This window comes from Buteo buteo, chromosome 4, assembly GCF_964188355.1.
Source record: "Buteo buteo chromosome 4, bButBut1.hap1.1, whole genome shotgun sequence".
NCBI classification, from domain to species: Eukaryota; Metazoa; Chordata; class Aves; order Accipitriformes; family Accipitridae; genus Buteo; species Buteo buteo.
The window spans coordinates 54525402-54550014 of NC_134174.1; the positions used below are offsets into that span (position 1 = coordinate 54525402).

The 24613-nt window shown below is 46.1% G+C and overlaps 1 protein-coding gene across 2 annotated transcripts in view; it reads left to right on the top strand.

The window, feature by feature from the left end:
• Positions 1-24613, top strand: part of FBXW4 (F-box and WD repeat domain containing 4) — a 62613-nt gene that overhangs the window by 15818 nt on the left and 22182 nt on the right. For both annotated transcript variants that reach the window (XM_075026231.1, XM_075026230.1), the window contains exon 5: positions 2289-2383. In XM_075026231.1, coding sequence (XP_074882332.1) covers positions 2289-2383 — 95 coding nt within the window. The remainder of the gene's footprint in view (positions 1-2288; positions 2384-24613) is intronic.

Below are 24613 nucleotides of genomic sequence, written 5' to 3' on the forward strand. Positions count from 1 at the left end.
CTGTAGCAGTGATCCATGCCAGTTAGTCTGAAATTTGCCGTATGTATCTCAAGCGTATCCTTGCTTTGTGATGCAGTGCTGCTTCACGTACTCTCTGTTGTATATTCAGTCTCTTTAAGGGATAGCATGATGTCTTTTCCAAATCTGTGGGGTTGTGGTTTATTTATTTGTGGTTTGTGTTTTTGGGGTTTTTGTTTGTTTGTTTTTTGTGTGTGTGTTTTGTTGTAGTTTTTTTGTTGTTTTTTTCTTGTAAGTTTGTATGGTTCTTGGTTTGGAAACCAGGAGTGAAGTTAGACTATGAATACTGTTAGCTCCCATTTTTCTCTTCCAGTTGGCATCACTGAATCCTGTCATGTAATTTTTGGCTATTTCTTTTTGAGGGAGGACCTGGTTGATTTCTGTCCTTCTGGATCTGGCTGGCAGTGCTTTGTTCCTACATGGACCTGGAGAGTTGTTCTCCTGAGCTGTAACCAGCTCTGTTTTAGTAGTTTAGAAAACTCCACACAGGTGTTTAACCTTGTCCTGCTAGCATGATGCAGTACCTCCTAGCATCTTCACAACCACTTGTTTCATTGTTGGCAGTGATTGCTATATGTTGAAAGCTTTGGCTGTTACTCAGGGTGGGCTGATGGATACTCTTGGTCCCTGGTACGTATAGTAGAGCATTAATGGGCATAAGAGGAAAAACTGCTCTTCCTGTTTTGCAAGAGGGGAAGCTGGGGCAAAGGAAGACTTAAATGTCTCTTTCAAAGTTTTATAGGAAGTGTGTGGTAATGGGTAACTATCTGACAGGCTGCTGAGCAGCATGACCGTGTCTATTTTCATTGGTCCCTCTGTATGGGTGTACTCCTGGGTAAAATCACTCCCAAGTAGAGCAGTGCTCAGATGCAAAGGGCACTGTTGGCGATGCTTGTTGTCTCCTGGAAATGAGGCCTTAATGCTGCTTTGTCTCACACTTAAGCAGGGCTGCTTCTCTCTGTTCTGTGGAGCCTCTTTGCTAGAACACCTTCTTGCTGCTTCCCTGGCAGCCGGAGGACAGACCTCCCTGACCTTGAGAACAAATTCCTAAAGGCCAGAGGGGAATTTAAGGTTGTTTTTCTTGGAGCTAGTGTGAGATCTTGCCCACCCAGTGGTCCCCACAGCATAGGCTCTAGGGATGTTCATCTCTTATTTTTTATCATCTCTTTTGCAGGCTGCCTTGTTTGTGTGAATGAGACTCTTGGAGGGTGGAAGGGAATCCCTACCAGCCTTTTAAAGGGGCTCTAAGTGTCTAAGCTATTGGGGGCTCTGCTGAGTGTTGATTAGGACTAAGCCCTGAAGAGCTGCTAATGTACATTCCTGTGTGATAGGTACCAGATAGCGCGCTCTGAGCAATATTTTTAACCTGTAGGAGATAGGGATGCCTTAAAAGAGTTAAGCTTTTCTGCTTCTTTTGCTGACACTAGGTGCTAAATTCCCCGCTGACAAGAATAGCCTGCAATCCTGGGCATTATCAACAAACAAACAAATAGGGCACTCCCAGCTTTGAAGTCTTGAAGTGAAACATTGCAGTTGGTTACAGGGAACTGGGGGGCTTGAGTCCTGTGGGCCAAGAATGAAGGCAAGGTGGAGAAAATGAGGGCCACAAAGAGAGACCCCAGCAAGAATCTGGGGGGCTTTATTAGGACCCAGAAACAAAGGGATGTGTGTGGTGAACTGATGCAAGAGGATGTGCGTGTATGTGCTGATGGGGGAGGGAAGAGATTCTCTCACATTGTCAGTGAGCAAGGGGGGGCCTATTTGAAAATAGCCTGGGGTACATTTAAGAAAATTGGTTGAAAGGGAGTGGGTCTATAAAAAAACTATTTTACAGGATAGTGAATGATTAATTTTATAGATAATATGAATGGAAATTTTTCAGGGATGGTACAAAGTCTTCCCATGCTGTTCAAGAGAACGGCAGAGATTTGAACAAATCCCCCTTCTTGTTTATTTAACTACAGAAGATGAGAAGTGTCTGTGTTGAGTGCTGCCCTAGAGAGCATCTGGTGATGGGGGTGTTCCCTCTGTTACCAGTGGGATGGAAGGTCATACTCATAAGCTGAATCTCTGTGTAACTTAAAGTGCTTGTTTCTGCCAGTGATTGAAGGCTCTGCTCCTCAAAAATAAGTAATGGAAATTCAGGGAGAGGATCTCAGGGAACGTGAGCATGGCAGTTTTGGCAGCTTTTCCAACACAACATTAGCAGCGTGCGTCCTACCTTCTGCACATTCTGGGTGATGTGGCATAACGTGCATCTCTCTCTTTAGGTTTGGTCCCTGTCCGCGGGCAGAGTTGGGCAGTGTCTACATACAGTGCAGACAGAGGATCGAGTGTGGTCCATTGCTATCAGCCCATTATTAAGGTAACTGAGATCTCTTTATTCCCAATTTCCAACAGAGAAGTAAAGGAGTTGGATAGGCTGTGTGTCCACAAATCTCTCTGAGGCACCAGTGTGACATTTCAGGGACTTGATTTGGGTGGAGGCTGATCAGGTGCTTGTGCCTGCAGCAGGAACTCAGGGAAGAGCATGTAGTCTTTGTTCCCCATAACAGTGGAGTGATTAGCTCATAAAGAGGCTGTGAAAATGGCCTTGTGTTCCTGTTACTGTCTCAGGTGGGACCTGTTCATTCTTACTTGTAGAGCAAACTCTCTGACTTGCTAATTAGAGGCAATGAGCTGCATTCTCTTGAGGCTTTCTGTACTGAAAAGATGCCAACTTGTATTCTCATTCTCTGGCAGAAGATACCCCAAGCAAAAAGGTCCCTGCTTGGGAGCTGTGTGCAGTGGTTAGAGCTTGGTTTCCTTTGAACATGCTGAACTGGGAAAGATGGAAGTGGAGTTCAGAGATGAGGTTTTCCAGCCTCTATTGCCTGTAGCCCTGTGCTTCTAGTGCAGGCTTAATGTTACAACTACAACTTCAGCATGGGAGGCAAGGGCAGTACCTACACCAGCGTCTTCCAGGGTGTTTTTCAAAGTGCTCCTGTTCTTGAGGAGGTGAAAAATCTGAGAAACTTAAACTCTTGCTGTTAAAATCTTACACTGACCAGCAACAATCTCTTTGGTTTACTGTTAAGCTGGTCTTCCGCATGCAAGAGAAATTCTTCCTCAGCCTTCCTCAAGGAAAGGGGGAAGAAGAGCTGTTGTTGCTGCCCATGTGATATCTGCAAGTAGTGAATTTTAGGCTTGTGCAAAACCAAAATACTTCCCACAACTGCTGTCCTCATTAGATTTCTAAGCTTGTTTTGCAAGCAGCAGAAACTTAGTGGTACAGAGCTAATGGCATTGTCAGGGAAATGACCCTCGAGGCCTGCTATGATTTTGCTATTCCCTTGTCACATTGCTCCAAGTGTTTGAGACAGATAGTATTTTTGAAGAAGTGCCATGTGCATTAATGCTGCTGGAAGAAGTTAAGACAGAAGCCCTTTGCTGCCTTCTGTGTTGCAAGGGCCCCTTTTCTAGCAGACAGGCTCCGGCTCTAGCACTATGGCTGGTTAGAGCCCAGTGGCATGCTGCTTCCTACTCCTAAGTGATGACCTACTGAGGTGGCCTCTTGTCAGGACAGTGTTCCTCTCCCCTGTGTGCATGCTTGTGCACACTCTCTGTCACAATATTTACCCACAGTCTCCCCACCCCCCCTTTCTTCCCTGCAGGGTGATAAATGGGAGGTGGTGGAACAGCTACCCCATGAACAAGTGGGTTTAAATTGTGCACTCTCATTTTTTTTTTTTTTTATGAGACTGTGGACTCTACCAGCCTCCCCCGCTAGCCTATCCTACCTCCCCCTCCTTACCCCTCCATATTTTGGGGAGGGGGGGGTGGAGAATTAGAGCCAATTAGCCACGTCATTAATTCTTCAATTTGACGGCTGATATAGCAGGGCCTGAAACACGCTGCTGACCTCGTATAATGGGAACCCTGCTCCTTAACATATTGACGATGGGAGAAGTTAATTAAAATTCCACAGAGAGAAGGTGTCGGCTAACCTATAAACCTGTCCCTTCTCAGAACAAATCACAGCCATCCTAGAAGAGAGAGAGGATCAGAGCAGGAGGGCATGTGATGGGGGAGGGCCAGGGCAAGGGGCAGGGGAGATGAATTTTTCACTAATAGGTTTTATTGCTTGCTGTCTAATGAGGGTGAGTATCAAGAAGATAATATCTGATTTCTAGCAAGGTCTGCTTTGGGGAGCTCTGTGTTTTCTGTTTTATTTGCAAGGGCCCATATTTCACCCGTAGGCATTCCCTATGCACTTGGGTGTGAAGCCTTTCCTCCCTTGCAGTCCCCATCCTTCTTGCCAGAGTTTGGATGCATTTGTTCCTCAGTGAGGCTGAACATGGCCTATAACCTCCACTTCCTTCTAAACATTTGACATGCCCTTCTAATTCTCCCTTCTCACTTGTGCTGGTGTAAACTGAGAACTCCTCCATAAGAACAGATAGTTCTGCTGGTGTAGAACTACTGTAGAATCAGGTTCCAACCACCTATGTATTTTGGGCCATTGTGCTGAGAACCCACCAGCTCTCTCTACTATGTGTCCATAGAGCTCAGGAGCAGCTCAAAGCAGTTGTGCGTGGTAGGCTGGGAGCAGGGAGGGCTCCTCTAGCTCTAGCCGTTGGAAAGTGCTTTGGAGAGGCTGCAGTTTCCTGACCTGGAGGTTTGCCAGGACTAAGACTCTCTAGAGTAGTCATGGTTGTATTCTTACTGAACCTCAGCTGTTAATGGGCAGGACTGAAACTTCTCTTCTTGCTTTTCAGTGATAACTCCCTCTGTGTGAAGCTTTCTTAGAAAGTATCCCATGCACTCCTGACCCACAGCTGGGTTTTCTGCTGGGTCTGCTGTAGGTCCTGCTCTGCTGGACTGCTGGTCTAGTGGACAGTGCCTGTAAACTTCAGAGACCTGTGCAGCTTCTCTGGCTTCAAGCATCTTTCCTGGGTATTCTGCTTTGATTTGTCAGCTGTTTGCCTGTGTCACAACAGAGATCGTCCTGCAGATGTGTTGAACAAGGGAGGAGGCTTCCTTGCTCTTCATGTAGTGATGCTGGGCTGGATGCTTGGAGGATCTGCAAACAGAATGATGCCCGTGAGGGAGATTAAGTAGGGTGAAAGGCAGGAAAAGGGGACCAAGAGTACTGGATCTTCTCTTCTTAATGTGCAGGGGAGAACTGTGCTTAGTCCTTTGTATAACCTTTTCAGCCATGGAAGTGCCTTCACATTCATGTGTGTTATTGGAGCTTCATTGCTTTGGGGATCCCTGACAGTGCCCTGCAGGGTAGTGGGGATGGGGAGGGAATTGTGTTCCTTCTGGGTTTTCAGCAGGTATTATGCATACATGCACTGGTCAGTGGGCTTGGGACAGCAGGTCCCACATTGCCTATCGCATCAGGGACTAGAGAAGAGTCTGAGAGTATCCTTAAAATAGGGTGCCTCAGCTTGCTCCAGCAACTGTTTTAATTGGTCTCCAGAGCTGTTGTTCTCCATGGATTAGTAAAATGCTGTACTTGCACAGAGGCTGTGTACCCTAAACCATGTTTCTTAGCTGCTTGTAATCCCCTTCCCCCTGAGTTCATTTGCCTTTTGAACTCTGCATCATGCAGATGTTAAACTTTCATTTGCTGGTGCTTACTGCAGTGACTTATGTGAGCTCAGGGACCAGGGCAAGCCTGAGTGCAGTGGACCAATTCAAATGTGCAAAGTGAGGCAAACCCAGGGGTTTCTAGTGGAATAGTGGCACCGCCTTCATGCTTTGTGATTCCCTAAGGTGGCAGTAGCCAGGGAAGAGAAGTGACCACTGTACACCATTTAATTTGAGGGATGGGTTTATGGAGAAAATGAGGTCCAATTGCCTGGCATTTATGGCTGCAGAAACATAAGGCTTATGATATATGTTGTACTACTGAAATGTTCCTTTATTTAGGGGAAAATTGTTGCAATTTTTTCCCCCCTAATGATAGAGAAGCTTGTAAACTGGAGGGGAAAGAAAAAAGTGGACCTTGCTGTTAAATTCATTATTAATCTTGGATTCAGAAGTTCTTTGGTGTTGGATTAAAAAAGTATTCAAATCTAAGATGGCTTCTCCTGCTGGGTCTGGCCACTGGCATTTGCTATTTAAAAATCAAGAAAAGAGATGATGGAGGCACAAACATGCTTTTCAACATGCAACTATAGATAGAGAGCTAGGAAACTTTTAGTGCAATTTGGGGAAATGTCAGGCAACTGTAATATGCCTTATCGCGGCAGAGACTTGCTTTGAGTGTATAAGCCTGAAAGACGGTCTCTCCTTTTCCAACTGTGTCATTGGTCTACTGCAGTACATGACCTCTCCTTGCAAATGTTGCCTTGATGAAGAGCAGGTTTACTCCGGAGGGGAGGAATGTTTGTACCAAAGACTAGCTATCTGTATTGAATGTTTTATTTAAAGGAAAACGAATAGTTCTGTGAGCAGCTGAATTTAAAAAGCCAGGCTTGCTCTATCTCTTCTATTTTATGCAGTGTTGTAGTTGAGACTTCACTCCTCTCTTTTAACATGCTAATTTGCATATCTGTTAACCTAATTCCCTCTCCCATGGAATATTATGGGGAAGTAATATCTGGGGAGACCTCTGCCCCTGTGGACAACCTCAGACAAATTGTAAAACATACCCAAAAATTGCTGGGGAAGGAAGGAAGAGAAGGGTTACTGACAGGCACCTTGACTGAATGGGCCTCTCTCCATTGGGAACAATCAAAATGATTAATTTTGAGGGCTTCTTTTTAATGGTTATCTGGAAACTTTTTGTGAAAGAGAAACAATCTGATCTTGCAGATTGCATTAGAGCAAAACAACCCACTTGAGTCAGAGCAACTTTGCAGTGGTTTTAACTGTACAATTGGAGCCTAACGTACAGCAGTTAAAATGTTTGATAATGTTCCCCTCACCCTCATTTCTTGCTCCACTTTTATCAGCAGATACCCCCTACTGCATATCAAGATGAGCTGTTGGCTGTAGTAGTGCTCTGTTTTGACCTAGCTTTGTGCAGTTACCCAATCTGAGTCTGCTAGGACTTGGGACAAGTAACTGGGTTTTATTCTGGTTTCTGCATTGCCAGCAAAACGGCAAGCAGCAATATGTCCTTGGGGATCTCTGCAGAGCCTGGTCGGTTTGAATAATTGAGAAGGTACTCTGACCTGCAGCTGTTTCTTAAGCAGGGGCAGGAAGAACCTGCTCAACTGTGAGATCCCAGGGTGGACTTGCAGAGTTAGTGGTGGCGTTAACTACCATCTCTTACTGACCTCAGAGAGTGATCTGGATGCAGGTTTCTAGATATATGCAATAGTCATAACTGACTTGGTGCTCTTTCACCCCAAAACTGAAGAGCAGGAAATGAGTATCAGTTTCTCCCCTCTGGAGCTAAAATGACACCTGTGTCTTATCCATGTGCCCTGACTGTTGCCTTGATGTTGGGAGGAAGGCAACTTTGTTTTACCTTCTTTAATTGTGTGATAATGACTCTATTTGGTATTTTTCACATGGCTGAACACATGAACATACATGTCCCTTTTCCCAATCCTCTAGAAACAAACACACATGCAAACACTTCTATAGGTTGAGAAACTGCAACTTACCTTTCTTCAGTTTCTTTCTTTTGCCCTCTGAAGCTCACACAACTGATGGCTTGCTCCCTTTTTGTCACTTTTGGCCAATACTTTAATGTATATATTTTCTGTGACTGTGTGAATTGGCTCACTAGTGTTGCAGGCAGGTGAGCAGGTTTTAGGAGGCAGTAGCTAACTGAGTTAGAACCCAGACATCTGTTTCTAATCCTGTGAAGCTGTGTTGCATATTGAAATTTTTTTTTTTTTCCTTCCCCTGCAGTTTTTTCTCATCTTTCCCCTTGCTTGAGGGAAAAGTCTGTCTCGGAAAGCTTGCGGGAAGCATCTTTCTTGTGCTGCTTGGTTTGCACAGGAGAATCCATGTCTGTTTAATCGATGTGACAGAAGAAATTTAGTTGAGGAGGCTGGCAGCCTTATGGCTTGAGGTTTCTATTTCCAGTTTGCGATCGTTTTCTCTTTGCTTTTTAAGTACGCAGGGGGAGAAGGTAACTTCACCAGACCTTGGCTGCTGTTTACCTTTGCTTGGCTGTGCAGTGTGCCTTTGTTTTTCCACCTTTGATCAGTGTCCTGCCAACAGATAATTTAGCAATTGCATCCCAGGGTGGAAGTGTGGAGTTAATGTTAAAATTAGGGTTTTTTGCCTTTCCTAACTTCTCTGGCTGATGGAGCAGAGAAGGGGAGAGGGGAGGTGAAGGGGACCATAAATTCTAGACCTGATGATTCTGCTCCTTGTAGAGAAACTAAAGCCTCTGATGTCTCTTCAGCACTTTCATTAACATTTAAATTAAGGGTTTGTTTTTCAGGCAGCTTCAGTCGCAGCCCTTTCATAGCCTGACACATGGAGGCTGTTCTCTTTCTCTCTCTTTTTCTAGCTTGCAAATCAGTGTACAATAGTAATCACTGCTGTATTTTTTTTTCTGATCTCTCAGGAGGGCAGCGACCTAACAAGCTGTACCAGAGGTTCAAAGAGAATCAGAAATGGAGTGCAAAGGTAGATGGGCAGGAGGATGCCAGGTTTCACTCCTACAATTAGAGCAGTGTCTGTTCCCTCCCCTGCCTTTCAAAGGGCTGCTCTTGGGGGCGGGGAGGGACAGAGAGGGATGGAACTTTCTTGCACGGTGAGAGCCCCAGGTGCAGATGCCTCTAACCAGGCTCAGCTTCCACTGTTACTCCTCCCACATGAGGCTGGAGGTGTCACTTGGTGGATGCAAGCTCATTCACTGAGGTGGGAAGTGGAGCTGTAGTGTCCTAAGATAGCAGCCTAGTCCCTTTAAAGGGGTGTTGATTCACTCTGAGGACAGCAGGGGGCTGGTCCTCAGTCTGCCATTGGCATTTGAAAGGAGGGCGATAGTGGAGGATATTGCCCTTAAGTAAGAAACTCACCTCTGTCTTCTGTGCTGCAGTGCTGAAGTCATGTCTGCTCTGAGCACTGCACCTTATTGTAACAGTAGAGGAGATAGCTGGTTTGAAGTGTCCGTCTGGATCTTGGCTTATAACAGCCTAAACCAGGCCATGCCTTGCTGTAGCTAAGTAACTTCTGGTGTAGGAGCTAGTTGGTTTAACATCAAGAAGAAAAAACTGTCTTCCGCCTGCTTCAACAATTATGTAAGAGCCAAGGAACAAGGGGATAATTTTAGGAACAGCAATGACTTGCAGTGGAGAAGCAGTATAGTAGAATTTATGTAAACACATGAGTCTTTGTCCCAAAGCTCTTTTGGAATCTTCCACTTCTCATCTCCCACTCAGTTGGTCACCACTGGTAGGCTGTTATCTTCCCCAGGCTCTCTGACAGGAGTTGGGGGACTCTGAGTAGCACTGAACTGGTGTCTTTCGTGATCTAAAAGTGGATAAAAGGCAGAGGAAGATGACCCCACACATGAGCAAAGTGTTTAGCATAATGAAACCTGCAGCTTGGTTGCTGTGACTGTCACACTGTTTGTGTCTTTACCACCACCCCAAATTTGCTTGCCTTTCACCAAGAGCTTGAACCAGATGGGCTTTGAAGGATGCCAACAGGATGAGAGCAGCAAGCTGGCATTGGGATCAGGAAGGGTATTCCCTGCCTGGTGGTAGATATGGTGCATGAAGAGGAGTGCCAGAAGTCTCTGTTTCTTCAGGATTGGTCTGAGGTGTGCAGGTGGTGGCCATGATTTATACCATGTGGCTCTTCTGGAGGACCTAATTCAAAATCATGCCCTTGCTGAAGCTTCCTATGTATGCTGAAAAGTGTTTCTGTTCTGGGGTTTGGAATTTTTTTTTGCCCTTTTGTGTGAACCACCACAGACTGTAGTCTGTCACTTCTTGTGTCACTGTTGTCAGGTTGAAGTATCATATCTAACTGTTCTGTTACTGAGTGTGTGGTGATGACTTTCAGACAGTGAGTGATCCAGAACAACTTTTCAGGGGCAGGTGATCTTGTCCATGTTCCAAGTGCTCTGGAACTGTGTGGTGGGATGTACTTCTCTGATCCCATCTGACCCATGCTCTAACTGTTTTGTACCACCCATCTGACTGCTCTGTCACTGCAGGTGTGTCCTAACTTCTCTCTGGGAGATTTCTGCATAGTCCTGAGAACTACCACCATCAACGTCATCATAGTATCTTCATCTTGTATAATGCAAGGGGGATTCAGAATGTCTGCTCTGCACTGCTGGCATCAATCCACTCTTCCAGGTGCTTCAGCTTTTGGAGGTTCATAGGTTCCTGCCCACTGAGTTTTTCTTCTTCAGGGCCCAACGTTGGATGGTGCTGAGCATGTTTCATGAAGCCTACAGCCTGCACAAACCAAAGTTATCAGGAATGGGAAAGAGGATGCTTAGTACTTGTCATGCAGGGTCCTTGATTGTGACTTCTGAGTCACCTCCAGTGTTGCTCAGTCTATAACTTTTCAATGAGGAAAGCTTTTAGTTTAAGCTCTCCTGAGGTTGGATGCAAGCATGGAGCCCAGCTCGGCTGCCCCAGCGGTACTTGGGGCAAGTGTGCTGTGGCAGTAACTGGGGTAACTCCTACTAAATTCTCCTTGGAAGCTCCACTGTATTTATGGGTGGGGAGGGTGGGGGGGATGCCTGCCCTCCCACCTTCCCCCATGTTGTCTCAAAAGGCCCTGGTGCATCTTTGATTAGGTGTAGGTCAAAAGAATTTCCACATCGTGACCTTAATAACTGGGGTTGATTGGCAGGCGGTCTGGGGAGAGGGAGCAGCCTGTCCCTTTCATCTCCCTTGGTGCCTTGCTGGGACAATGGGCCAGCATATTTTCCTTGTTGTTCCTCATTTGAAAAGGGTCTGGTATCTCTACTAGGTACCTGTGACATGGGGGTCTTGATTGGGGTCTCATAAAGGGCCCTGTCAGTGTGTCCAAAGGCCAGGAATACAAAGGCGATCAGTGGGTGGGGGTCTCAGCTGACCACTGAAGAAGGGAGGGGAGGGTCCTGGAAGCAGTGGAGGGAGAAGCAACCCCTGATGGGAGACCTTAAAGGGGGGAGGGGGGGAGGAGGCGGCCCATTTTTGTCCCTAACTCATCAAGCACATCTGCAGAATTGTCCCAGCCGCTGCCTCCCAGTTTCAAAAGAAAATGATCGTTTGATAAACCGTCCTGATTCACCACTTTCTCACAAGGGAGGGAGACCCACCTTTGACCTCTATGATTTCACATTGGGCCCAGCTCCCCCCCATCCAATTGCTGGAGAAACTTTGAAATGCATCCCTTGCGCTCCCTCTCCTTCTCCCTCTTTCCCTTTACTCTGTCTCCCCCCCCCCCCTTTTTTTTCTCCTCCTCCTCTTCCCACCACCCCCACCTTCCCTGCTCTCCCGCTTTGTAAAAAAGCAGGCATACTGCTTTGGAGTTTAGGCAAGTAATTAGTAAAATCTTTTCTGCAGTACAATAAAACCACAGCGCTTGGCCTGGATATTCCCACAATTTACATACTCGCGGGCATTCGAGAAAACAGGTGGCATTCCCAGTGCATCGCTGCCTATGAAAATAATTTGGAAGGCAGGGAGGGGAGGGTGCTGGGACCCACTCGCTCCTGTGAGCTATAGGAATGTGTATGAATATATTAAAATGTTTTCACACAATGCTTGTATTTTCCAACGGGAAGAGGCATCTTCTGGATGAAAGGCGGCTGGCCCAGACACAGGCCTCTTCCAAACGTTCTTTCCCACTCGGGGATTGTTTGCATAGACCAGATAGAGAGGGGGCCTGAAGGGGGAGGAAAGGGCAAGGGTGCTATCTGTGAAGAGTAAATCTTTGTGTGCTTCCTACCCGCTCCCTGTTTGTGGTCCCAGAAAGTCGAGTTATGAGGGAGTTGTGTCTGTGGAGGGGGGCAGGAAGGGGGATCATCAGGACTTTCTGCAAAAGCTTTTGGAGGCATTGCAAACGTAGAGAGGAAATAGCTTGTAATGGAGCATATAGCTCTCTGACTGACGGGATTCAGGGGCTGCAGCAGGAAATGACTGAGAAGGAGCTGGCTATCTTGGGCAATATTAGCAAAGTGCCTATTAATAACAGAAAACACTCTTGTAGTACTTTTCCAGCTTCATCTTATTGTCCAAGAATAGGCTGCTCAATGCTTGGCCTGGACAATGTATCCAGCTGTTCCTCTCCTTTTTCCAAAAGGGTGGTTGTTCCAGGCTGTGCCACACGTGGAACCCAGCAGTTCCCACTCCATTTCAGTCAGGGACCACTTAGCTGCATTGCCTCCAAAGAGGGTCTTTGGGTGCTTTCAACTTGTAGGGTGTTGATAATAGATGTGTGGTGAAACTTGCGTCTAGAGAATGTAGATCAGGGATTTCCTTTGTAATGGACAAGAATTGAAGGAGAGAATTGAAGTGAAGGGAGGGAGAGGCTGAACACAAGTAATGAATGTCTTGGATTAGGAGCGGGGTGTGCTTGTACGGAAGACCCAGGGTTCAGCTCCAGGGTTACTGTTTTGTTTGAGAATACTGGGGCAGGCTGCAAAGGGGCCTCGTCAGAGGAAACAGAGGTAGATTGGTGGCTGGATTTTTATTTTTATTTTTAAAATAATATTCTTTTGGTGAAAATGCCCTTTGAAATTTTTATAGGAAGTGGTGTGGCACCAGCATGGTGATCTGGATGCCTGTCTCATATGTGCTACAGATACAGCCTTTGTAGAAAGCTCTTCTGGGCAGGCATCCTGTCCAGATGGGTTTTGCCCTGAGGATTTACAAGCTTGCCCGCAGGCAGCCAGAACGACAGCAGCACAAATTTAGGGATGCCATGAAGAGCTATTCCAAAGGCCATGCTACCCAGGTCAAGCCTCTGTTCTCCTGAAGGAACTTATCAAAACACAGGCTCCCCAAACAAGGCATAACCCATTCAGAGAGGAGGGGGAAGAGCTTTATTGAGACTTTCTCCTCAGCTAAGCCAACTTTCCTTGTCCTTTCTGACCAGACTCTCTTTGTGACAGGTGGGAGAGGGTGCATTCCCCAACCCTGCAAGGAGCTAAACAATTCAGTATCTCAAAACCTTTTGCAAAAGGGTATTCTTGCATGGCAGCTGTTCCTAAAATGGATCTGCAGAAGTAGCAAAGCTCTGTAATGCTGTTTCTCCCAGCTGGCCTGCACTGGTCATACTGGTGTTGGTCATGGTGCAAAGGTCTCTAACCTTTTGTTGGAAACAACCAACAACCCAACTGGCAAGAGGGCTTACTTTTTATTTTTAATTATTGTCTTCTGAATTCCCTGCTCCTCCCCTTTATCTTTCTGCATTTCTTAAAGAGGCAGTGGAGGGAAAAAAGCTTTGGTTTTTGTTTGGGAAGGGGGTTAGGAAGGGCGACGTGGCCCCTGCAACCTCTCATAGGGGTGTCTTGTCAGGGCGCGGCATGAAGGGCACAAACAGATCATAACCTTTAAATGAAAATGCGATGGAGGGGAGAGATGAAAGCAGTGAAACAAATTAGATACATCTAGAGGGGGTGGTCAACTGGAGAAAATTAGCATTTCTTCCTAATTGGAGTGCAGGGCATTCCATTACAGGGTTTCATTACAAGGAGGGAAGCACTGGGCCTCTTTGGGGTATTCCCCCTTGTCCTCAGTTTTTCTAAATGTAAAAAATATATTTGGAAGAGAACTGAGAAAGGACTGAATTTACCAGAGTGAAGGTTTCGGACTGCTGCAGGAAGAGGCATGATAGTGAAGCACCAGTTCTCTGTTTACTAAGAGAAGAAAGTGATGATTGTGTGCACATGAAGTCAGGTGCTAGTCTTAGTTTTCCTGAAGGAAGCTAAAAAGTTTATAGAAGGCTACAGGTGATGGTACCTTTTTGATGCTAGTAAGTGCTGAATGAAATTTGTAGCCTGTATCCAAAATGCACTAGTTTGTTTGAAGCATAGGGATGTATGTTTTATGACTTAAGATCAGTGGAGTCAATTCAGGCCTGCTTTACACTGCATATCAAGTCCATGCTGTGAAAAGCACTTGTTCAAGGCATGTCTGTCTGATGCTGTCTCTAACTAGAGCTGTTGTATCCAACAGGAATTTAGATATATCCCCGGGAAGGCAATGGCCGACTTCCAGTGTGGAACATCTTGTGGCTGCACTGGGGCTTGTGCATAGCATTGTGGTCCAAATAGCTTGTGCCAACTTGAGAAACAGGCATGCATGGATGTTCTTTATATGTGCAGCTTTATGTATAAATGGGTGCTAAGAATAACTTAGAGGGAATTCAAGGGACAAGGTTTTGCATTGCATCTTTGGATTAGGAGTAGGGGGAGGCTTGTGTGCTAGTATGCTTTAAAATACAGCATGCCGGAGTGCTTCTTGCCTGTGGCTAAGCTTCAGCTTCCTTGGGCAGCTGGCATCCTGCATCTCTGTTGCGAGTGGAATCGGACACTGGAAACGTGCAGAGAATTGTGTGGCTATGACTCTCTCCTTGGCTCCGTTGCCTCTGGTTTCTTTTCAGAGCAGTGTGAGACTGCTCCAGACTGGAAGGCAGACTGGAAAGTCTGTTCTCTCTGTGTTGTGTTGCCTGTAGTGTGTACTGTGGCTTGTTATCTGGGATTTGTCAGGTCTTCTCTACCTTCCTTCCCACCTGCATGAAGCACAACCGCTGCAACCACTGTCTTGCTCTAAAGAGGTGTTGTGGGTTCATGATGCTCCGTTCACCATCTCTGCACATGCCTGCATGTGGGATGTGCTCTTGCTGCTTTGTAGGCATCCTGACACTTTGCAGATGCAGGACTAATTTGGGGCCAGGTATTAAAGCAACTTTTAATGTGCATTGCCCTGTCTAATTAGTAAATCCTTGTTCTCTCTCCTCTGAGATTGAGATACATATTCCTCTAAGTCTAGCCGTCCATCAAAGAGGACTTGAAATGAGGCCCTGCTATGGTTGGTAGACAAGGGCAGCTAATGAAGAGAGTGAGCCCATTTCCTTTGAGAAGAGAGACTTGTACAAAGGTGATTGATAGTCCCAGAGATTTATTAGTGTGTGGGCTGGATAGAGGTTTGCAAACTGGAACCCAACAGCTTTTTTTTTTCAGGGGAAAGAGAAGTCTGGTGGTCATCTGTGTGTGTACCTCTTCCCCTCCCTCCAAAAAAAAAAAAAAAAAAATAAAAGGAGACTAAATAAAGAAGTGAACTGATCAGAGGAAGCAATTACAGACTAAGGGGTGCCAAGCAGCAACTGCTACTATTGTTGCGCTTGGTCTCTGCCTCCTGGTGCAGCTGTCTTGAGCTTTGCACCTGCGCTTTGTTCGATGACCTGCTTTGCCTGTCCAGGCTGATTTAATGAGGGATGGGGATGGAGCAGGACTGTCTGATGGAATAGGTTTTCTCTTGCTTCTTATTTTCTGTCTTGCACAGAATATTGATTAGCACATGTGGCCTAGAGCATGTTTTCCTTTTCCATATATGACCCCTGGATTTTCTCATCTTTGACAGCAGGGAAGCAAGGGAACCTGCTCCAGAAATTAGAAAAGCAATAATGTTTCTCTAGCATCTGTCTTCTGATGGTCTCAGAGCAATCTGGGAACGTGGATTGTGTGCAGACCACTTCAGATAAGTTTGTAGCCTGGCAGAGCAAGAACTTCATGCTCCTGGTATATGGTGGATAGTATCAGGTACTTTAGTAGTATTAAGTGCAGGTGAAGTGCTGTTCCCACTGTACAATGGCTCTATTCTCTGCTTCCCAAATTAGTTTGCAAGACCCTGATGGTCCTCAGACCTGTGTTGGCTCTCTAGCTCTCTCAGTGAAGCCAGTCATGTGGGACCCTGTTGGTCTAGGAGTGACTGAGACTGGTTGAAGCCTCAAAGCTTGAAGCAACCAATTAACTCTTAACTTGCCTCAGAAGGGGCAATGAACCAACAGGGTCTGAAGAGAAGATACAGCAGAGGAACGCTCCTCTGTACCAAAGAGATGGCAGAATTACTAGTTTGTATCTCGGTTTTGTGGTCTTTCCCCATATTTGTTCCCAAGTCAAACACTCTGCAGAAGTTATTGATGTGCTGATATTTGGTTGCCTTCATTAGGCAGTTCTGGTAAAACCAGCCTGAAAAGAAATATGGAGAGTAAGATGGTGGTGGGTAAGCTTGAGTGTGGAAGTGTTATTCACCAAATCCTACAATAGTAGAACTAGAGACATTTGAAATTACTAGGAGATTGCTTTAAAATGGACAAAAGATAGTATTTCTTCACACAATATGTAGTGAACTTCCTGCTCCAGAAGATTATGGAGGTGGATAATGCCAGCAGTTTTGAAAGGGATTTGGCAAATTCATGGATAGCAGGTGCATAATGAAGGACTAGGTTGGGATACAGTCTCCAAAATCCTTAGTACGGCAGTTGTGGATGTTGGGGCAGTACAAAGAGAATGACCACATAAAGTTGCCAAGCTTACATTTTCTTCCTAAACAGCATCTGCTATTACCAGATGAAATGGTGAGCTAGATGGCCGTGGCTTGATCAAGGTGGGCATTTCTCATGTTCTTCTGGCCATGGTGGGTCAGTCCAGCATCCATCTGTCCCAGCATTTGGTGTCCAGCAGTGGTCAGTAGTAGATGTCTAGGGAGAAGGGTAAGGAACAAGACAAATGCAAAAAGATCCTTTCCTGCCTGTTCCTTCCCTGCTTCCAGTGATGGGGAGGTTAGGGTTTCCCTGGCTAGAGTTTGCCTCTGGACCAGCGTTTCTTTCATATTTGCAGAGGCTAGCTCTGTGAGCAGCTCATCTCTTCTTTTTGAAACTGTTAACATTCTGGTCTTCGTAGGTTCCTTTCCAATTCAGAGTTGTGTCCTAAGGAAGAAACACTTTGTTCTGTTTTTAAACCTTTTGCTTGACTATCTTATGGGGATATGCAGTGAATGATTCCTCCCTCTGGATGCCCTCTGCTCTGTTTATGATTTTAGTATTTTTCCCAAGCCACCCCAACTCTAGTATCGGTGGCCTTGTGTGAAGCAGTAGCAAACCACGACTGTTGCAAGTACTTGCTGGCCAGTTGTTATTTAGAGTGGACTTAAAATGTAGGCGTCCCTGAGATGTGGTAAGCTTGTCATTTCCTCCCAGTGCAGCCTCTGACTGGAGTCCACAGAGATGCAGCCTAACCTGAATTGATGGTCATGTAATTAGTTCTTGTGTATCCACATGATAAAGATCAGTGACAGCTCTTAACTTGCTGCAGAATCAAATACTGACACTTTAGTAATGTGCTCATTTCAGTGGAGGATGTGTGAGCGAGCTTGGTTCTGGCATCTCTTCATGTGGGTGTTTGACTTGCCAAGTAAAAATGGTTCTTTTAATAACTATGTTTTTGGATGAGACTTTGTAAACTCTGAGTGCGTGGGAATAGGGCAGGCCATGGAAAGGAAAGGAGGAAGCTGTGGTTTCACACTCCTGCCTGCAAAGCTGCCTGTGCATCTAAAGCTTCCAGACTTCTGCTCCTTGAAGTGTTGGAGGACTGACTGCCAGCAGGTTGTCCTGCTTCACCTTGACAGCAGCTTACTGAGGGTCAGGAGGCAGTGCAGTACTTCGTATCCCTTTATCAGATATTTTGTGACATCAAAGGACCATGTGTTCTAGGGAATCCTCTGTTCCATTGCAGACTTGGGAGACATGCCTGAAGGGCCTTTTTCCCCAGTCCTTTCCAGTACAATCCTTTCCCTCCTACTCCATTTTCTGTGTCATTTTTTTCCCAAAATACTGACATTAAGCATCATAATAAATTATTCCTTGCCTTCTTGCCTTGTCCTTTCTCTGTCTCTACAGCATCTATTTTGCCTGATCCCTTTCCTATATTCATCTGGCTAATCTCAGTTATCACTGAAATTCAATAGTTCTTGGCCTGCTTTGCATCTCGGCCTGATTACAGGTAGTGAAGATGATAACTTGTGCTGTGAACCTGTGTTTTATTGTATATTGATGTCAGGATGTTTGAGCTCTGGCTCCTGCAAAACTTTTTCAGTGGGTTTTTGGGTAGTTTGGGATCTGTGTGGGAGGTGGCCACTAAACATTCTTATGCCTTAGATGTGTGTTGTCTGTTTGGTTGTTTAATGAAATCTTGTGTGCCTTTCTCTGCATACAGGGCTGGGGCTTTCTGGCCTGACTGGTGGGTTTTACTTCTCACTCTGGTGCTTGCTCACAACTGAGCATGCCCTGAACCTGCAGATGGAGAGCAGGTGCTTCATTCAGGATCTTGGTCACTTAGGGGCAAACAGTTGACATGCTCCAAACACTTATCATGAAAACCATGAAGAAAATCATGTTGCATAGAGTGGAGAGCTGGGGAGGGGGAAGCTGCCCAGAGCTTTAAAGGAAAGTGAATTGAGGTTGTTGCAAGTGTGTCCCTGTCAGGGCTGGAATGATCAGAGCAGGAAAGCTCTAGGAGTCATTTCATGGCTGAGTTAAATGCAGATGAGGCTTTGCTTGCCTCCTCCACAGAGCACCTGTGTCTCCATGCCTCAGTGTCCTGGACCCCTCTATATGCAGCATGTGCTACATATACACACTTCCCTCCTTTCACCTTTCCTGGTCTTTAGCTTCTTAAACCCCTTTGAGCATTATTTCCTTCTCCCCTACTGAACAACTCATTTAGACTTCATTTGGAAATTGTTTGAATATCATAGAGCAGATGAGGAGGATCAAGCACTCTGTTTTTTAATGATTTGACTTCTTTCCCCTATAAGCGTGGACAAGTACAGCTCCTGCCTCTCTGCATGATGTGGAGAAAGAACTGCTGCCCTTTGTGGGAAGATGATGAAAGTATATGTTTGTTGAGAAGTCCTCTTCTTCCTTGCCACTCTGATCACTTTTTTCAAAATTCTCCTAAGTTGGGAAGTTTGAATTTGGTATTTGGGTGTGTGTGTATGGCAAAAGGAATAAGAGAAAAATAATTTGTGGCTTGTGGCATCAGGGAAACACATTCCTTCCCACCCCTACTTTTAAACTGAAACATTCTTGCATTTTAGTTGTTCTGGCAAATCTGAAAGGATTCTCCCCTCCTCCTGACCTCACTGGCATGCATGGATTGCTGGCTTATTGAAAAGTCATTTTCTGTCATATGTTATAATGGAAAAGTTTAGATAAGCTGTCTTTATATATACACATTTTTAAAAGAATCCTTGTTAACTGAAAACTCTGCCAGTCACGTCTGAAAATATATTGGGATTGGCCTTGGCAGTCCTGAAGCTTAAAAAATAGAAAGATATTTTTAAAATAGGAGAGGGTTTCTTCTTTTGCATCATGATTCTTTAAGCATTTTCTGCACGTGGGCATGTATTTAGACTTTCGTTCAAAGCAATGACAGCTGGAGTATTTACTTAATTCTGCATGTCCCCGTGTTGTAGGGTGTGGGGGTTGTAAGAAGAAAAAGCCCTGGACACTGTAAGGTTTGTGATAAGGTATGAGTATAGGCAAAAGTACATATCTTTTCCCACTGGTGCTGGGAATGTTCACCATATTTCTGTGCATAGCCTTGAAACTGGCCTGGTCAGCTTGGGTCTAGTTATATTTATTCTTGGTGTCTGCTTCTCAGATGCTGGCATTGATTTCATGGCAACCATGATTTGTTCAGAAGTGTCCAAGGTTGCTTTTAAGGAAAAAGTCTTGAGCATTGATGAGCTGAAGGCACATAGTATCTAGCTGAACTCATCTCTGTGATGAGTACTTAAAGCAGATTGGGTGAGGCTGCAAAAAATTGGATTGAAACTGAAAAATGGACCTTTCTGTGGGAGTCTTTAGTAAAACGTTAAAGATATATATGATCTGAAGAGAAACCAGAGTATCATGGGGTGGAATCGGGCAACTTAGTTCTCCGGTTTGCAACCTGCTGCAGCGTTGGGTCACAGTTGTGTATTTTGGGCAGCTCAGAAATTACAGGTCTGTGCCCTGGGGCTTGTGCTGCCTGTCTCCTTGCTACATTTTGAGTCTCTGGGGATCTCCTTTCCTTGTTGTCAGGATTGTTGTGATTGCATCATCTCCTAGGGCTTGCTCAGCACTCCTATGTAACTGGTGCTCTGATGAAAGTAGTGGGCATCTTTTCACTTGCCTGCTTACCATTTGATCTTCATTGCAGAATAAGGTCCAAGCTTTCAGATTGTGACAATTCTTGCTTTCCAGTAGGATGCTGCAATCATAAGGGACACAGGATGAGTTTTTTCAAATTTAACATTAAAATTTAACATTAAAAAAAAAATTGCACTCCATTGCACTGGAGCTGTGATCATCAAGTCAGCTGAGTAGGTTTTTAACTTGTCTACAGCCCTGGAGCTGACCACCCAGGACAAGGATTTCTATCCTGAAGGCAACAGTAATAACTCAAAGAGAGTGTAGATGCTAACACATCCTGAGAATCAACAGAGGCACTGTGTCACAGGATGCTGGTTTCTGGCTTGTGGAACAACTGATACCAGTCTGGTGTAACACAGGAGCAATACACTGGGAGCCAAGTGGTTTGGTCAACCCACAGTGCAGCAGGTTTTCTGGTAGGTTTTGCAGAACCAAAGGCTTGTAGCAGAAAGGGAGGTGGAATAAGTGAGGTCCCACTACAAAAAGCAGTTTTGCTTTAGTAATGGGAAATGGCTCAGCAAAAAGAGAACCTGGAGCCTTCATTGCTGTCCTGGTTCTGCTTGTTGCCTGACTTCTGGGGCAGATGCTGGAGGAGGTGAATGATTCTTCCCTGATTTTTCTCAGCAGTAAGAGTTCTCACTCTGTCCTCAGCACAGTTCTTGCTCTCCTGTCTGGGACCTGCACTGTCCAATTTCCTGTCCCCAAGTCTGTGGCCTTTCTTAATCTCAGTGCAAAGGTACTAGACTAGAAATCCTGCCCTGGGAGCACAGGCCTTCAAGAATCTGTCATGCATCGCACCTCTTCACATGCGCCTATCGTGCATCACTGGATCTCTTTTCTCCTTTACCCCTTTTTTGGCATCCTGCACTGCCCTGTTCCACGGGCTGGAGGGAAAGATGTTTGTCATGAGCTGATCTCCTCAGCGTGTGTCCCTCCGCTGACCGTGCCCCTGCTCTGCCAGGCAGGCTGTCTCGCTCCAACCCCCTCCTCCTGCTTGCCCCAGATCGGAGCCCCTGAGAGGTCTTTGTCCGCCTGTTGAGAGTAGCCCCTGTCCCGCCATTCCCACATGGTGCACCCTCCCTGGCAGCCCCCTCCCCATTCAGCAGTTTGGGCTGAAAGAACCTTGGCTAATTACGCTGGGCTGAAAATTACCACTTTGCTGCGTTCTCCTGCTGCTGGGCCCATTTGTGTGGGGCCTGTAGTTAGAGGGAACAAAGTCCCCCCTGTGGAGCCAGGCGGGCCCCAAGTGTGAAGCTACAGGTACAAGCAAGAGGGGAATGAAGGGAATAATTACCAGCTTCTCCAGGTGAAAGCCCCGTTAAAACTTCAATAAGCCAATTAGGGGCCAGGGTGTGTGTGGGGGGAGAGTCTCCCCCACCTATAAGTGATTCCCACCAGGCAATTAACAGAAATCATTTCACGGAGGGGAGGATAAGAAATGGCTCTTAGAAATTGTCTTGAGTTGGGGGGGGTGGGGTGGGGCCCGAAACAGCACGACTGCTGCAGTGGTCCTCGTGTACTCCAAACTCCCGGCTCACTGTGTGGCCTGAAAGTGTTGGTGGGGCTAGGAGGAGAGGGAGGAGGGAGGGAAAATGGCAAAGAAAAAGGAATCGCTGGAGCTTTACACCTGGGCAGGCTTTGAGAAAGCAAGGGCTGAACTTCAGAGGTTCTTGTAAGGCTGTGTGTGGGCCCAGAGCACTGAGCTCAAGGGGGCTGCTGGATCTGGGGAGGTGGGCGAGGGTCAGGCTCAGGGTGTCTTCCCCATTGGGGTGAGGAGGAAGGCTAATGGTGTTTTCCCAGTAGGAAGGCGATAGGTGCTGGGTGTGAAGGCTTGAAGTGGGTGTGCGGGTGGATGAGGACTGGGTGCCAGACCTTTGGAGATCTGCCCAAGATAATGTGATGGTCTGTAGGTACCCTGCCTTATCCCTGGAGCAGAGTGTCCAATGTCTAATACCTTTGTGTGTATCTCATCCAGTGACTGTGTTTTTCTGCTGCTCAGCCAGCAGCTTCACCTGTTTCTTCCTTTTAATTAGTTCCAAAAAGCCAGTGGATTTGCTCAAGATGGAGATCTTATGAAGTCACCTTGCAATTCCCTTGCACTGTATTGCAGATGGCATGTGCAGCAGTTGGAGGTAGAGCATGCTGTCTGGTGGGTACCTACAGTCTTGTCCATCTGTATTTGAAAGACTGCTCTGGGGAGCAGAGCAAGAGTAGAGCATAGGACAAAGTTGCTGCAGATGGCTGAGATTGCCCTAGTGATGTTGAAAGGGAGAATGCATACTGTAATTAAAGAACTCTAGACACCAGCTGTGGTTATTTCACCTGCACTTGCAAAAGGACATGAAACAAAAAAAATCCTAAACTCCTCAAAACACAAATGTAGCCTTAGTAGTGACTTTCTTTGCCTTTCTAATGTTATAGCTTCTGATAATTAAAAATGTCCTGTGAGGTTTTGTTCTGGTTACTGACAAGCTGAAGCTGAAATAACCCTACTGTAGTAGTGTTTAACCACCTAGTCTTGGACTGACCTGGAAGTCCCTAGACTTCCTCCTCCTCCCTCCCTCCCTCTCTCTCTCATCTCTCTCCTCTTGTTCTCCACCCCCCCCCCGCACACCCCCCACCCCCCCGCCCTGGTTCTCGTTCTCTCTCTCGCTCTCCCTGTCTAGCTCTTTGTCTAGCTCTTTTCTCCTTCTCTCTCTTTGTCCCCAGAAAGCTTTCTGTGGTGGGAATAGAGAACTGTATCTCTTGCACTGCCCAGCTTTTAGACTCGGAAGTGGTTCCTCAGCAGGGTCATGTTTCTTCATGATTTGGCTTCCAAGGTGTAACCCCAGTGGATGCCTCTAAAGAGAGCTCTGTTCACAGAAAGGCCTGGTGAGCATACACATGCAAAATGGTTTTGGCACGGGCTTTCTGCCCACCTTGATGTTTGGTACGCATTGTTCAGACCAGTGCCCAAGTTACATACTGGATTACATTTCTTCTATGGTTAAGGAGTCTCTTTTTTCCTGTAATAACAGTATTAACTTGAGCATCAGTTGGGGATTAAATTGGGTCTGGAGAGAGCTAGGGATGCAGGAGTTCTCATACAGATACCTCTGTCCTGAACAACTGTTCCATGCCCAGCAAGCCCAGAGGTTGGGGTGTGAGGAAGGATGAAGAAGAGTGTTGGACATACCATGCAAATAACTATTTTACACCATTAAACATGGGTTATCAAGCCTGTGCAGGGCTGAGGAAGGGACAGTGAAGAAGGTTATAGGATGACTGGGGCAGACAATATGGGGTGAAACTGCAAAGCAATGAAGGCAAGATGGAGGTGTCTAGGTCAGGTACCTGCTAAGCAACTTGCCAGAGTAGGGGTGATCTGTCTACCATGCTGGGAATTGAGCTTTTGAGGATATTAAAAGCTTATTCTGTTCTCCAGCCTGTGGGTCTCTGGAGTCTGGAGGAAGGTATGACGTTAGAGGCCAAGGTGGAGGGTTGGAGAGGTGAAGCTGACATTCCCTCTACTCTGAGGCGTGTAGTAAACGACATGGGAGGCAATGACGTAAGCATTTCTTCTATCAAATGCACCAGAGTTCTGCCTCGAATGTGAGACTTCACTGTTTCTGCCCAGTACCCTTCAGTACAAAATGCAAATGCCTTCTTTCTGGGGACCACTTTCTAGTGGTCCACTTGAGGCTCAAGGCAGCATGTGAATGAGTTATTAGTCTGTCTGTCCATCCATGCCTGTGTCACTGGTGCTCCTTGCCAGAGCATAGCATTTCCTCTTGGAGCAATAGTGATTGTAAATGTTGTGGCCTTCATGCATTCATCTTTACGCATTTTGTTTTCTCTCTCTGCTGAGTTCCTGGTGGGGAGTGGCAGAGCTCTTCTGTAGCTTCTCTGTGTGCAATTTATGATGCATATCAGGAGCACAGTTCAACCCTGAGCTGACTGATGCCTTGAGGGATGCTGCGGCATGCACACAAAGCTCAAAGAAGCAGCAGCAAATGTGCCAGAGCTTTCTTGTCCGTTTGTGGAACAAGCCTGGCCATTTGCCTCCAGCTGCTGGTTCTCTTTGGCAATGTTATTCACTGCTGAACAAAGATGAGGTGATGCTGCAGTGGGTCTCAGGTAAGCTCAGTCCTGTTATTGATTCCAAATACAAGACTATTTTACATGCATGCAAGCAGTTGGGCCCAAATATAAGCTCAGCTGCAGAGCACTCTAGCAGCTCTTCTTTGTGCTGAGTCTGGAGTAGTACAGGGACCTTGAGGAGACTGCCAGCAGACTCCTGAAACCAGGCTTTTTAACAAAGTGCAATGTGGGTACCCTTGAGCCTAGAACAGCAGCCAGCAACACAGATAAAAAATGTTTAAGTCTGTTTGATGGGCCTTGCCTTCTTTTCCTTGCACTGAAGATCTGGAACTGAAGCATTGCATGGCAAGGATGTGGGAGGAGTGTGGTATGTGGGACTGAAAGCATGGAAAGGCTCTCGAGGACTGAA